Source organism: Megascapheus bottae, chromosome 3, assembly GCF_031878675.1.
Source record: "Megascapheus bottae isolate mThoBot1 chromosome 3, mThoBot2.hap1, whole genome shotgun sequence".
NCBI classification, from domain to species: Eukaryota; Metazoa; Chordata; class Mammalia; order Rodentia; family Geomyidae; genus Megascapheus; species Megascapheus bottae.
This window is the reverse complement of record NC_143511.1, coordinates 66774655-66789471: the sequence shown is the minus strand read 5'-3', so window position 1 is coordinate 66789471 and position 14817 is coordinate 66774655. Positions and strand designations below refer to the sequence as shown.

General features: G+C 35.3%; 1 protein-coding gene across 4 annotated transcripts in view; it reads right to left on the bottom strand.

The window, feature by feature from the left end:
- The window catches only part of Smc2 (structural maintenance of chromosomes 2), a 54708-nt gene that overhangs the window by 18026 nt on the left and 21865 nt on the right, over positions 1-14817 (bottom strand). For all 4 annotated transcript variants that reach the window (XM_090330356.1, XM_090330358.1, XM_090330359.1 and 1 more), the window contains exons 18-24: positions 14130-14323; positions 13141-13284; positions 9822-10016; positions 7584-7784; positions 6272-6388; positions 2893-3053; positions 1162-1309 (exon numbers count right to left, since the gene is read on the bottom strand). In XM_090330356.1, the coding sequence (XP_090186482.1) occupies positions 1162-1309; positions 2893-3053; positions 6272-6388; positions 7584-7784; positions 9822-10016; positions 13141-13284; positions 14130-14323 (1160 nt within the window). The remainder of the gene's footprint in view (positions 1-1161; positions 1310-2892; positions 3054-6271; positions 6389-7583; positions 7785-9821; positions 10017-13140; positions 13285-14129; positions 14324-14817) is intronic.

Here is a 14817-nt window from a genome sequence, read left to right as displayed (position 1 = left end):
GAAGAAATAAGCATGAAAACCTTTTCGTAATGTTCTTGAGGAAGTTTACTCTTCTACTACTGGTGTTAGAAATTGATTTTTTAAAAAATTTCTTTAAATGTGTGGCTGCAAGGATACAAACATATGCAAATGCCAAGTAACAGTTACGACATTAGGCATCAAAAAGAATACTAACTTTCTACCTTTCCTTTTAGTAAATTTTCATTTGACCTGAGTGCTTCATTACTGAAAACTATTTTTGTGGTGTCTGAGTGCTTATTGCTGTCTTACGTAGCAAATATACACTGTTTTATTGCTAGCTCTAACTGCCTTAGTGAAATATTTTTCTTTCTGATATTTACATAAAATCAAAGACTACAAGTCCTTATAGTACTTCCGTCACTCCTCCCTCCCCACTGTAATAAAACCTTTATAAAACTAAGGTACAACTTCAGTTTTCTGACCCCACAAAGCCTTAATAAAGCTTAATTTATAAGAACTATTATGTGGAATCCTCAGCATTGTATAATACTTAACTTACACAACCATATTTGACAGGTACAGGCCTGCAGCCAAAGTACAATAAAAACAAACCTCACAATGGCTTCAAAAGGCTTTTATCTACCTGTAGCCTGAAGAAATGCAAGTTTCTCCACTGGGTGCTACATGAGTTTCTAATACTTAAGTATATTCTTGGAACAGTTTTGTTTTGATTGTGTATCCTTATGGCAGCTACTTAGAGAAAGCAATCACATTAGCAGTATATCACTTCTAAATTGGATTCTTCTTCATGCTACAACCAACCATTATAATGCCTAGCTCGTTCTTTAAAGGGAGAATGAATCTTTTTTCCCATTTGAAAATAAGTCTTCTTCAATCAATTCTATCATAATTTTTTATGATAATTTTACCACAATCTTCTATCTACTTACCTGCCTATATACCTCTGCCTGTCCGTCTGCCTACATGCCTGTCTATATGCCAGCCAGCCTGCCTGACTATCCATCTACATAGACTGTGCTGGATGTTGAAATCAGGCCCGTCTATGCACTTGTGAAGTACTCTACCACTGAACTACATCCCAGTTCAATTCTACATAGCTTACTAACACTGTTATTAAACAATTTAAAAAAGCAAATATTTCACTGCACCTATCCTGAGACATCTTTTTCTGGTTATTACCTGAGAATGTGTGAAGTGAGTGCGCAGCATCTGCCCAATATTCTGGGTATGAGAAAGATCCAAGGCTGCATCTACTTCATCCAAGATATAAATTGGAGCAGGTTTGAAGAGGAGCATGGACAATATTAATGACAAAGCTACTAAGGACCTATGAAAAGAAGAGAATTTGTAACATTTTGCCTTTTTTTTTTTTTTGGCCAGTCCTGGAGCTTGAACTCAGGGACTGGGCACTGTCCTTGGACATGTTTGCTCAAGGCTAATGTTCTGCCACTTGAGCCACAGCACCACTTTCTGGCTTCTGAGTATGCAGTACCCAGGAACTGAACCTAGAGCTTTGTGCATGCTCGGTGAGCACTCTACCACTAGGCTATGCTCCCGGCCCCATGTTGCCATTTTTTAAAAAATGAAAATGTTGAATCAAAGGTACAATCCCATTATGATAAATAGTTCATATTTATGTAAAAGATAATCAGAACCACATCCATAGGAAAAGCCAGAAGTGGAGAAGTGGCTCAAGTGGCAGAGCACTAGCTTTGAGCAAACAGTATCAAGGACAGTGCACAGACCCCTGAGTTCAAGCCCCAGGACTGGCAAAAAAAAAAAAAATTATATTTCAGACCACTCTTCATGTGCATAATGTTTTCATATACTATTTTAACATTATCATACTTGCTCTTCAAAGAAAAATCATGTAAATGTTACCAATTTCTGGTAAATTTTCAAATAATATACAGATCAGATCAGACCAACTAGATCTGGCCTATTGTTAAGTTTCTTCCAAGGGACAGATCCTAAAGCTAGAACATAGTTCTCTGGGGCCTCCTCAAAATCTACTTATATTTCCTACTTGCATGCGACTACTGATCCTATTTGGGGCTCCTCTCCCCATTTCTGACATCCAGAGACAGCCAGAAGGAATAAAGAAAATTTGGGTAAACAGAATTTACCACTTCTGTGCCTCTTTCAGGTATAAAGTTCTGAAATACTCATTTCTCAATGTCTGAAAAATTGTTTGACACATAGTTAAGTCTAACTTTCTACTTACTTATATTTTCTTCTCCTCTATTGGATATGAATTTAATCAAATGTTATTAGGATATTTAAATTCTAGACATAAAGGTAACTAGGCTATTCAAAACTGAAGCAGAGTCATCAGAAAGAATGACATCGCCCCATTTGTAAGGAAATGGAAAGAATTGGAAAAAATCACATTAAGTGAAGTAAGCCAGACCCAAAGAAACATAGGCTCAATGGTTTCCTTCATTTGTCATAATTAGTACACATCTAGGACTCTCCTAGCAGAGGATTGCCAATTGCTCAAATCCTACATACATAAGGCCATATAGGATGAGGCTAAATGAAAGGACCTCCAGGATATGGAAACAGGATATGGAGCCATATAATGTGATTGTTGTTCTTAACATATTATGTTATTTCTCATCTCGTTTGTTGCCCACTGGTTATTCTCATATTGTTATAGTATTTGACCTTGTTATCTGGTATATATGTTTATTTATTTATTTGAAATAGGAAAGGGAAGGGGGGAAAACAAGATGAGGGAAGGGGGTAGGGGAAAGGAAATGGGGACAAAAACATGAGAAGGGGTATCAATCTGGCGAATATAACTGTAACCCCTCTATTAATTACAATTTAAAAAACTGAAGCAGAATTATAAAGTAATGAAATGGTGAACAATAATAAAAGTGGCTGGCTAATACTGAAATCACTCACCTCTGACCACCACTAAGCTCAGTTAGGTTTTCTTTCCAAGTATTTCCTAAGGCAACTTTGAACTCTAGGCCATCCAAAACAGTAAGCCCTTCTGGTGGTGCAAGCATAGCATTGGCACCAGGCAAAAGAGTAGAAAAAATAGATCCAAAGTCTTTGTTAACCTGGAGAAAAAAATCATATGAGAACACCAAAATATATTCCAAGAACAAGCATATGTTAGCATATGTATACAGACATCTCAACAGTCCCAGTGCACTATTTATGTAACAAATACAACCAGGCCTATTTTTTTGTTGTTTGTTGTTTATTTTTTTGTTGTTTGTTGTTTACAAGATGCTCATGCTAGTGAAACTACAACTGTGATTTGGAATCTTGCAAAACCACAAATATCTACCATTTGGGTCTATGAAGAAATTATTTACTGAATCTAAGTTCCATGTGGAACTAAAGGCTGTGTTTCTACTTCTACTCCCAAATTCTGATGCTCTTATAAAACACATAGCAGGATATCATATAGCAAAATATAAACAGATAAAAGGGAATTATGATATAAAATATTTCCAAGTCAGACATGGTGCTCACACCTGTAATCCTAGCTACTCAGGAGGCTGAGATCTGAGGATCAAGGTTCAAAGCCAGCTGGGGCACAAAAGGACCTGAGACTCTTATCTCCAATTAACCTCTAGAAAATGGGGAAGTGGGGCTTGGCTCAAGGGTACGGCTATAGCCTTGAGCTGAAGAGCTGAGGCCTAGTTCAAAGTCCCATGATCCACAAAAACAAAAACAAAACAAAACAAACAAAAAAACCCATTTTTTTCTGATGATTAATAAATAAAGCAAGACGGTTAATAAATAAGGCAAGATAGTACCAGGTGAATGCTAAGTAGTTACAGGAGAAAAAGAGGCACAAAGTCAAAGGCAAGACTTGTTCAAGGTGTTTTATGTCGTAGCAAAATGATATGGAAGGCCAAGAAGGGCATTTTGGATATTGAAAAATGCTTCTAAGAATATAGAAAAAAACGTTGCGCGCGCGCACACACACACACACACACACACACACACACACACACACATAGGAGAATATACAGAAAATTTGGACCAATAGTCTAGCATGTTATGAGATAATTTTGGTGTGTATATAGCTGATTAATGTTTTTGGAATTTCGCACTTGTTTTCAAAGATGTGACTAATAATCAGTGAATCTGGCAGTAAATTTGAAATTTTATATACAAAAACAAAAAAGGTCTCAACAGAGGAAGAAAAAAATGTGATGAATTTCAACATTCTATTAAAGGTAGAAACATCAAAATCCAGATATAAAAAGGAGAATATAAAACGATAAAGGTTAGTTAGGACAAATTACAGCCAACATGGAGAAAAACAAACTGTTCTCTCTAACCTCAGGAACAGAAGAGAGATGTCTACTGTCGCATTCTTATTTAGTACAATATTAAAAGTCTGAGTGAGGCAGGAAGGCAAAGGAAACAAAATGGGCATACAATAGGAAGATGTTAAATTCCTTTGTGTATACACTGTGACATACACACAACAAAATTCTTTTTTTTTTTTTGCCAGTTCTGGGCTTGAGCTCAGTGCCTGAGCAAGGATAGAGCACTGGCTCTACTAATGTACACCAGCATAAAGAGAAGGAGCTATAATCCTAGCTCGGCCTAGGCAAAAAGTAAACTATCTCAAAATAACGAGAGTCTGATGTATTATTGGTAAATATCTTTTCCCAGTTGGTTGGCTGTCTCTTTACTTTAGTAGCTATGCTTTTATCTGTACAAACTTTTTATTTTTAGGAAGTCCCATTTATCAAGTCTCTCTCCAATCTCTTGCGACCTTGGGACTCTGTTCAGGAAGTTTTTGCCTGTACCTACGAGTTCCAGTGTCTCTCCAACTCTATCGTGTAGCAGTTTTAAAGTTTCAGGTCTGGTACTGAGGTCTTTGATCCATTTTGAGTTAATGTTTGTGCATGGCAAAAGGCTAGGGTCAATTTTTAGTTTTCTGCATGTGGCTGTCCAGTTTTGCCAGCACCGATAATTGAATATGCTGTGTTTATTCCATTGTAAATCTTTATCAAATACAAGTCGACTATCCAGATGCCCTACTGCAGATGAGTGGATACAAAAACACACATACACAAGAGAATTCTACATAGTCAACAGACAAGATAATGGCATTCACAGGGAAGTGGATGAATCTAGAGCGAATCATGTTGAGTGAGGTAAGTCAAGACCAAAAGAACAAAAGGTGCATGGTATCCTTAATATGCGGCTATTCGATCCAAATAGTATGAGCGATGACTCAATATTTGCGAACCCAAGCTATGGATGTGGTATTGGAAATATAAATACAACTACATAGACATAAAAATTTATGACTCTATAGCCATGTTTTATTACATAGATTAATATGTATCTATGACATAGAAACCCTCAGCCTAATTTTAATTGTTATAAAATCTAAGTGCAGTGATTGTATATATAGATTCCCTTCTTGAATACTTGTTTGTTAAACACAACATTTAAAATATGATGCAAAAATCAATGTTAATAAATTCTTTAAATTAAAAAAAAGAAATTCTCAAAAAAAAAAAACAGTGAAAAAGGTTAGGGTTTTATGGTGGCTTAAAGGGTAGAGCAAAACACTGAGCTTAAATCTTATAGCAGTTAAAGGAAAAATTAAAAACAGATACAGATCAAAGGAACAGAGAACCCAGAAATAAGCCCACACATTCACAAGTCAATTGATTCTTGACTTGGGTTCCACACGCATTGGAGGACATACATTTGATGAAAAAGAGTAAGTCTTTCAAAAGGGTTTGGGGGGCGGAGGGAATTGTGGACTAATGTTAGCATGCTCGCCTAGCATGCATGGTTCCATTCTCTGGAACCACATACACAGAAAAAGCCACAGGTGGTGATGTGGCTCAAGTGGCAGAGAGCTAGCCTTGAGCAAAAAGTGTCCAAGGACAGTGCTCAGGCCCTGAGTTAAAGCCTCAGGACTGGCAAAAAGAAAAAAGAAAAAGGAATTTTGGTTTTATTAGTTAAGGGCATCATATAACTGACTTTCTTTTTCTTTTAGCAAAGATTAAGTAGAGAATAGTATATATTGCTTTCTCCCAAATGTAAAAGCTTACAGTCTTATGCAAGGGAATATGAGTAAATTCTGATAGAAAATGAAGGGACACAAGCAAAGACAGTTGTAAACTTCCAAAAAAGGTAAATAAGGAGTTTTTGTGGTTTGCACTAGGTGTAAGCATAAATTACTCAAACACTAACCAGCCCAATCAAATGTATAGCCCATAGTATAACACAGTGATGATGTTCTTCCTCATTGCTTCTGACAAAAGAAAATATTTAGGACTTCAAGTACCTTTTGCCAAGCAATATTTAGAGCTTGGTTTTTCTTCTGGTCAAGGTCTTCTATTGTTGCAAGGATTTTGGATTTGTCATTTTCTACAATTCTCTTCTTTTTCATTAAGTCATTATACTGTGAAATAAAAAGTATTATTAGAAAATATAACATTTCTTCTACACTTTAGAATTTAGTCAAGTTTCCTTATTGTGTTTTAGGTAGTATTGAGGATTATACTCAGGGCAAAGTACTTGTGAGGCAGATCCTCTACCACTTGAGCCATGTCTCCAATCTGTTAGGCATGGGTTATTTTCAAAGCACGGTCTTATTTCATGCCTGTGCTAGCCTAAGCTATGATCACCTGGGCACATTACTGTGCCCAGACAATAGATGGGGAGGGATGGGGAGTTTTATTAACTTTTATGTGTGAGTTGGGTCCATGATCTTCTAATCTCTGACTGTCCAGTAGTCAGGACTGGAGCCACTGTGCCCAGCTCATTATTCTTAACTATACAGCAATTCTATTGCTAAAATACAATGTGCTAGTAGATATAATGTTATGCTTTCAAACGAAATGTTGCCCACAGGCATCAGTGCTGAATCCTTCATCTTTAGCTGGTGGTGCTAACTTGGGAAGTTCTAGAAACTTCAGAAGGGACCCATCTGGAGTAGTAGGCTAGAGGGTGTGTCCCTAGAGGTTATATCTTGCCCTGGTCTTCTCTCTGTTGTCCTCTCTTTCTCTGCTTAGCCTCTGCCATATATTCCTGCCACCTAGAATTTCTTTCTCATCATGGGCCTTGAAATCTCTGAAACCATGAACGTAAGTCTTTCTTCCTTTAGTTTATGGTCATGCATTTTTGTAACTAAACAAAAGTAATTAATACATACATAAACCAAATAATGATAGAGGAAAACATACCATCTATGCTTACATAGGAAAATTTATTTGCATGGAACAGAATTTAGAGAAAAATCCTTTTAAATAAACAGACAATACAAATAAACCTTTATCCTTAGTCAAAGACAATAGTTACGTAGCAGACAGCAAAACACATATTTTCAAGGCTTTTTAAGGAAAGTAAAGGAAATAACAGAACTGAGAAATTAACAGGACCTATTAAGAGGTTTAATTTATATCAAGAATCAGAAAACAGAACATGTTTATAGCAAAGAGCAAAATCTAATGGAATCATCAATACAAGAGCAATAGAATACAAAAAAAAAATAGGCAACTATAAACCAAGAACCTAGGAAATCAGGAAACAGTATGAAATACTTGCATAGGTATCACATACAGCCATGTGGCTAGATGTTCCTAGAACTGACTTACCCGCTCTTCAGCTTCTGTCAGTACATTCATAGCTCTCATATTGACATTTCTTCCTAGTTTCTCCTTCATGTCTTGCAACTTCTGAAGTCTCTGACCAGCTTCTTTGGGGTTGTTAGTTTTGAAATCATAGGCACTATTGGATTGGCCAAAGAGGTGTTTCTCTGAATTAATCCAGTCATAATCTTTCAACATTTTGGATACCTAGCCACATATGAAAATAGGGGCAATTACAAATAAACATTTTAAATGAATTCTTCAATATTTAGTAATTTTAAATCAAATATTTGGGGTAAAAAATACTGTAATAATTAAGCATGGTGATTTAAGTCAACATTTATAGCTGCTTGGGAAGTAGAGATCAGAGGATTATAGTTAAGAAGCCAGCCTGGGCACAGAAGTTCAGAAGAGTAGTGGCATGTACCTGCCATGCCACTAACATGAGGAAGTACAAGTATCAACACTGCAACCTGGACCAGCCAAGAAATAAAGTGAGATCCCACCACAAAAATAATCAATGCAAAAAAGGGCTGGAGGTATGTCTCAAGTTAAACAGCTTTTGCCTACTAAGGTCAATTGCAATACAGTGTACTTTAAAATTTAAGCCTCATATCCAGGATGGATAGTTTTACCTGGCTCAAAGAAAACTTTGTATAGAAAAAGATTTTCCCATTAGCAGAGGAGAAGCCAACTTACAGAAAATTTTATATAGTGCAAGTTGAGTATCCCATATTATAAATGCATGGAGTCAAACAATACTGAACTTTAGGATGTTGACATAAGCTATCTTGGGGAAGAGACCCAAGTCTAAACACAGGTTTACTTATATCACATATATACTTTATACACATAAATCGACAGTAATGCAATGTTTCAGTGCAACCTTAGTTATGTGATGTCAGAAATTTCTGACATGGTACCATGTCCACAACTCAGAAAGTTTTAGACTTTGGAATATTTTCAGATTGGGGTTGTTTGACCAGTATAAACTATGCTCATTTAAAACAGGAGAATCAGATTAAGTTCCCTTTAATTTTTATAGATTTAATACATTAGAAGTCTAAAACTAATAAGTTTCTCAGAATTATAATCTAAGAGAAAAACCTGCCTGGATGTTGACTTTATACGATTACTAGCACCATTTATCAAGACAAAGTATGTTTTCATATGTTACAATAAAACTATCTAGACTGATAGTTCTTAAAACCTTTCTTCTACAGAAATTGTTAAAGACTCAATCTGACGATAAATATTCAATCTTTCCTAACTTGTCTATAACTACTCATTCCATAGTTGTGGTCTTATTTTATATTTACCCAAAGTACAATAATCATATATAACTTGTAGTCTAATCTTCCTTTCTGACTTGTAAGTTCAATGAAGGAACTGTGTATACATGTTACCTATCCTTATGTCTTCAGTGACTGGTTAGTAACATTTATACATTATGTACATATAAATATCTGTCAAAAAATCCTTGAGTTTTTTTAATAGCTACACTCACAAGTATCTCTCTATTCCCTTAATACAAAATAAAAGCCTGTGCAATCACCAGTATTAGTATTTTCAATTACCAAAAAAATATTCAATGGTCTTGCCATTATCTCAGTAACTTCACCACTGCTGCCTACAAGCTAATGGGAACTCAATATTAATAAAATAATTATAATAAAGCCATAAAAACGTATTTTAATCAAGCAATGAACCTAACAGGCATCCATAGTCCATTCACAGGCTGAGGAGACTGATTTGCATATTTTTGGTGATCTCTCTGAAGTTAAAATTTGTGTATTTTTAGAATGCTTAAAAAGGCACCAAGATGTTACACATTCATATGCAAATAAGAAAAACTCAAAATAACTGCTTGGCCAAACATGTATTTTCAATGGTAGTAATGACCTTTTACATGGACACTTGAAAGCCAATCAAGCCTCCCTGTTCCTTTTGTAAATTAGGCTAGTTTTTGTAATATAAGGTAGTTCTCTCAATATTTTGGAATAAGAAACTATATTATGGGACAACATTAAACATTAAATATTTTGTAGGCAGAAGCACATATCTGGAAATAAATTTATGCTGTTTGGTGAAAGTGAGCAGTCAACATAGTTATAAGCTGAAAATTATGTTAGGCTATTGTTTTGCCACTTATACCTCATTTTTCATTGAACGGTTTACTAGAATTTTTTGAACAGCCTCGAAACACAATTTGATTACTAAGAACAAAAATGAACACAAACATGCCTTCGCAGCAGCATCTTCAGCTTCTCGTTTATGTTTGCTGATGTTGTGGTCCAATTCTTTAATTTTAAGCTGAGAATCATTGTTTTGCTCCTGATATTTTGCCACTTCTGCATATTTATCTTTAATTATATTGTCTTGTGCAGTTATTACTTCTTTTTGCTTGGTCACCTCTTCTTGAGCTTTATTTACTAAGTCCTAACACACACACCCCAAACCACAAAGCAAAACAAACAAAAAACAGAGAATACATGAGAGAATTAGAGTACATATTTTTAAAAATTCTTTTACTACAAGTTTTATCAGACAGACTTCTAAACAAGACATGAATGCAATTACAGGCAGATGGTCATCTAACTCTATATACTTCAAATCTGATTGCGGTACATGCGCGCATTAGAATTAATAGTTTTTTGTTGCATGCAGTATGTATGGAAGTTATTGGGTGGAAAGAGGTGGTAGAAAGCTGACCCTTGAGACCTCCCAGAAACAGCAATTCTCTATAGTTATGAGGGAAAGCTGATAGACTTCCAAAGGACATACTGAGGAAGGTCAGAGATCAGGGATAAAGGATAGCATGGGCTTTGCTCTTTTTCTCTCCATAGATGTAAGGCTTTGGATTTTGCAGTAGCAACAGAAGGTCACAGCATTTGGTTATAACACAGAATCAAAAAATGAAAGAGGAAAAGAAAAAACCTTTTTTTTTCTTTTTGGCAAAAACATGTCCTCTAGTATAAAGATAATTGTTTTTGCCCTGACTTTTCATTAAGTTTTGATTCCCAAAGCTGAGCTACTTAAGCTCCTTAGCGCTAATTACAGTTAGAATTAAGTCAGCTATCAGCACTAAACACTTTGTTTAGATATTAAATATCCTAGATCTTAAATATTCTTTTGGTAAAGATACAACAGAATCACACACATTAAAAAAAAATGGAACATCAAGAAAAAACTAGCTTAAATTATATTTCAGTTACAGGAAAACCAGAAAGTGCAAAAACAAGCTAAGTAGGTCAACCTGACAAAAGACTAAGAAAGAATAGATCTCTTTGAGAAATGATAAGCCACAGTAAAAGTTTAGGTATTAATTTAGGAAACAAGATCATTTTGAGCAACCATGTTCCACATTAGGTTGTTAGATATTCGTAGAGTGATTTGATTTACTATAAACCTAAACTGTGTCATTACTCTGCAGGAGCAAGATAAAAACCTCACCATTCATCATAGATTTTAAAGGTACTTTAGCCTTGATGAAATGTTGGGGTATGTTGATAGATGTCTGTAATCTCAACTCTCTGGAGGCTGAGGCAGGGAAATTCCAACCAGCTTGTGATACATAGTAGTTTCAAGCTCACTACATAGTGAGAAATATACAACAAATATACAGTCTAGCTACATATTAAGACTTGTCTCATTTAGTTTCTTTCAGAAAAAAAGCTCCTCCCAATAACAGCAAAAACGTGAAAAATATTAAGTGAATTAAATGCTAATAATACTAAGTGAAAACTAGCTTTATTAAAAAACACACGACAAAAGAATGTTTATAAAGTCTCTCCTATCTGAAGGTAAGATATTATAGTGTAGATGTGACTGCTTATCTATTTTCTTTAAACACACCAGTTGAAAAATACATGGAAGACTTATCACCTAAAATTGACTAGGATGGAACTTCCATCTTGTTTATCTCAACCCAATTAGTAAGCAGTTAATTTCTTCTCCCAGAAAGAGTGCTTATCTGCTCAGTAAAAGAAAATAATTTATAATGTTGAGCCTGTATGAAGAACCTTTAAAGACTAAGTAGCTCATTTTATAATTTTGATAATAGAAAGAATACTCTTCTCATAAAAATATCGACATGTTTTAAATATAAAATATACATACACATACATGTATATGTATATATATATGTATATATATATATGTATATATATATGTATATATATGTATATATATGTGTATATATATATATATGTGTGTACACACACACACACACACACACACACACACACACACACACACACACATACATACATGAATATATGTTTGGGTTGTTCTGCCAGTCTTGGAGCTTGAATTCAGGGCCTGGGCACTGACCTTGGGCTTTCTCAAGGCTACTGCTCTACCACTTGAGCTACGGTACCACTTCTGGCTTTTTCTGTGTATGTGGTACTGAGGAATTGAACCTGGGTCTTTGTGCATGCTGGACCACTAGGCCACACTCCTGGCCCCTTAATTTTATATGTATTTAGATCAAGGAAGGAGTTTGTTATTACATTTCTTATTACAAAAGGAAAACAGGAGCAGCAATAATAGGAAGCTGAACAGAATTTAAGATGGGAAAAAAAAAAAGAGAAGAAAATATTCATGAGGGACAGCCTCCAATAAAGACAATAAACAAAATGTATTCTATCACATGAAATCCTCTCAGCCCCAATTCTACCATTAATTTCCCTGTTTCTGAAAATGGAACATTTTCCTGTCAGTTCCAACAATACCAAGCCTCATCAATGCATGTTCCTTCCTCTAGGGACTCTGTGAGGCTGGCTTTACTTGCAGCCCCTAGATGTGTTTTTCTCAAAGGTATATGTAGAGTCTAGCAGCTGGCATCTCAGCATGGGGCTTCACATGTTTCTAGTCTGGATACTATCCAATGGCCAGCATCCCTAGGAATCTATTTCCCAGCAGGTCACATATACTTAAGCATTTTACTATCATCAGCTTCTGGCATCCCAACAACTTTACCACCAGTGGCCAGTTTCTACAATCAAATCTTGTTTTCAGCCCCGTGTGTGAAGTGGGACTCTGCCAGATCTCTCTGTCCATGTGTGTACCATGGATAGCTAGGGGTGACACCTGTTTTTCTTTCTTTCCTGTATTATTTAGAATTTTCATTACTCATCAGCAATTACTCTACAACATCTAACATTTCCATTTTAAACTATCTGTTCAAATACTCTGGCTTTTGTCTTCTGATTACAATTAGACTATAATAGTTAATGTTATTTTAGAACTCTTTTTGGATCAGTAATGACAAATTTGGCTCCAGCTTTCATAACAAGTAAAAAGATCCATCTGAAAAGTTAGTTATCTTGATGCATCATTTCACAAACGAACTTTTTATTTTCTTAAGCCAACCCAGCAAAAAGTTGATCAGACTATTTCAGAAATAAGGTAAAAACAAAAGCAGAAGAGCTAGGGTTAAGTGGTAGAGAACCTGACTAGGAAATGTTAAGTTCAGTCTCAAGGAAAGAAGGGAAAAGAGGAAAATTAGGAGAAAGAGCTCAAAGACAACCATTTTTCAGCTCTCCAAATTAACAAATCTTACCTTATTTTTAGCTACCTCTGCTGCCATTACTTCAATCTGAGCTTCATAGGATTTGATAGCTTCATTTACAGCTTCAAGCTGCTGATTATAAGATGCATGTTCTCTTTTGAGTTCTTCTAGCTCCAAAGTAATGGCTTCAACTTCCTAGAAAAACAAAGGTATTCACACAGGTTTTTAACTACTGACAAAAGTATATATGCAAGAGCTAAAAATTAACATTCTCATTAAAGTACATCCTACAGTTTAGTAACCACTCAATTACCAAAATTACATATATTTAAGCTATTTATTTCCAGAAATGGAGTTCATTTTTTGTAAGTTAAAAAGACACTCATGTAATTTTTATGCATTTAAATTACTTCATCCTTTTGTTAAAACTAAGAAAACATAAAATTCTATGTAACAGATCAGCAGTTTCATTGAACAAAAATAATGTGCAAAAAATTTGGACTTAAACTGTTTTCTCCTCCCCATACATAATAGCTTTCTAATTCATCTGAAAATATTATGCGCATCTATAATGAAATGAATATAGTGAATCTTAAAATGGGGAAAAGCTGTAAAAAAAAAGGTAGAATTGGAAAAGGTAGAATTGTTAAAGAAATGGTGTTAGTGCTTAGAAGCACAAAGTTCACATTTCAGTTTTTGCACAATTCAAAAGATCAGTATCAGTCTACAATAAAGACTTCTTGTGAAGCAAAACTGTCAACTGACAAGACACAGCTTCCAATCCATATAATCCATCCCAGAAGCTCTGACCAATATGCAGCTGCTCATTTCCTAAAATCTGTAAGCCTATGCAACCTGTACCCACCACATATGAAGGTCAATACAGGGTTTAAGAGACTTGACTTAGTTGTCTATTTACTAGACACAACTAACTTTTAGATTTTGTGAGTAGTACTGATGAACAAGGCCAACTTATGATTTTTCTAACTTCTACTCTGTTGATTTCAAAACATTGGTTACATTTTAAGAAAAGTTATTACCTGTTGTTTTTCCTTCATTTTCTTGCTAGATGCATCTGCTTTAGTTTTGGCACAATCCAAATTTTTCTGAGCATTTTTCAGTTCTCTTTCCCTTTCAGCTTCTGCATTCTTCATCTTATTCTCCAATATCTCATATTTTTCTTCTGCTTTTTTTTGGACTTCTTCTGTGTTTCTTAAGGTCTCTTCACTTTCCTCTAAATTATGAAGTAGTTGAATGAAACAAAATTAACTATTATAGATAAAGGCTGACAAATTCATCCTCTCTTTGAATGATGGTAAGGGGATTTGAACTTGAGCTAAGACTCTAGTCCATTTAAGCTTTAGTTACTTTTAGAAAGTGTCTCAGGTCTTTGCTGGGGACCAGTCTGTGTTCCTCCTACACACTGGTTGGGATTATAGTTAAGATGGGAGAGTCCCTCAGCCTATGCAAAAATGTTAGGGAGTTCCTTTTAGTCTCTGACTTCATAAGAAATGGGTCTGAAAATTAGAAGCTAGAGCTCAAAAAATTGTTAATTCTGATAATCATATTCTAGAATTTTTGTTGTTGTTTTGTTTCTTTTTGGGCGGGTACTGGGGCTTGAACTGAGGGCCTGGGCGCTGTCCCTTAGCTTTTTGCTCAAGGCTGTTGCTCTACCACTTGAGCCACACCACCACTTCCGGCTCTTTGCTGGTTAATTGGAGAGCCTCA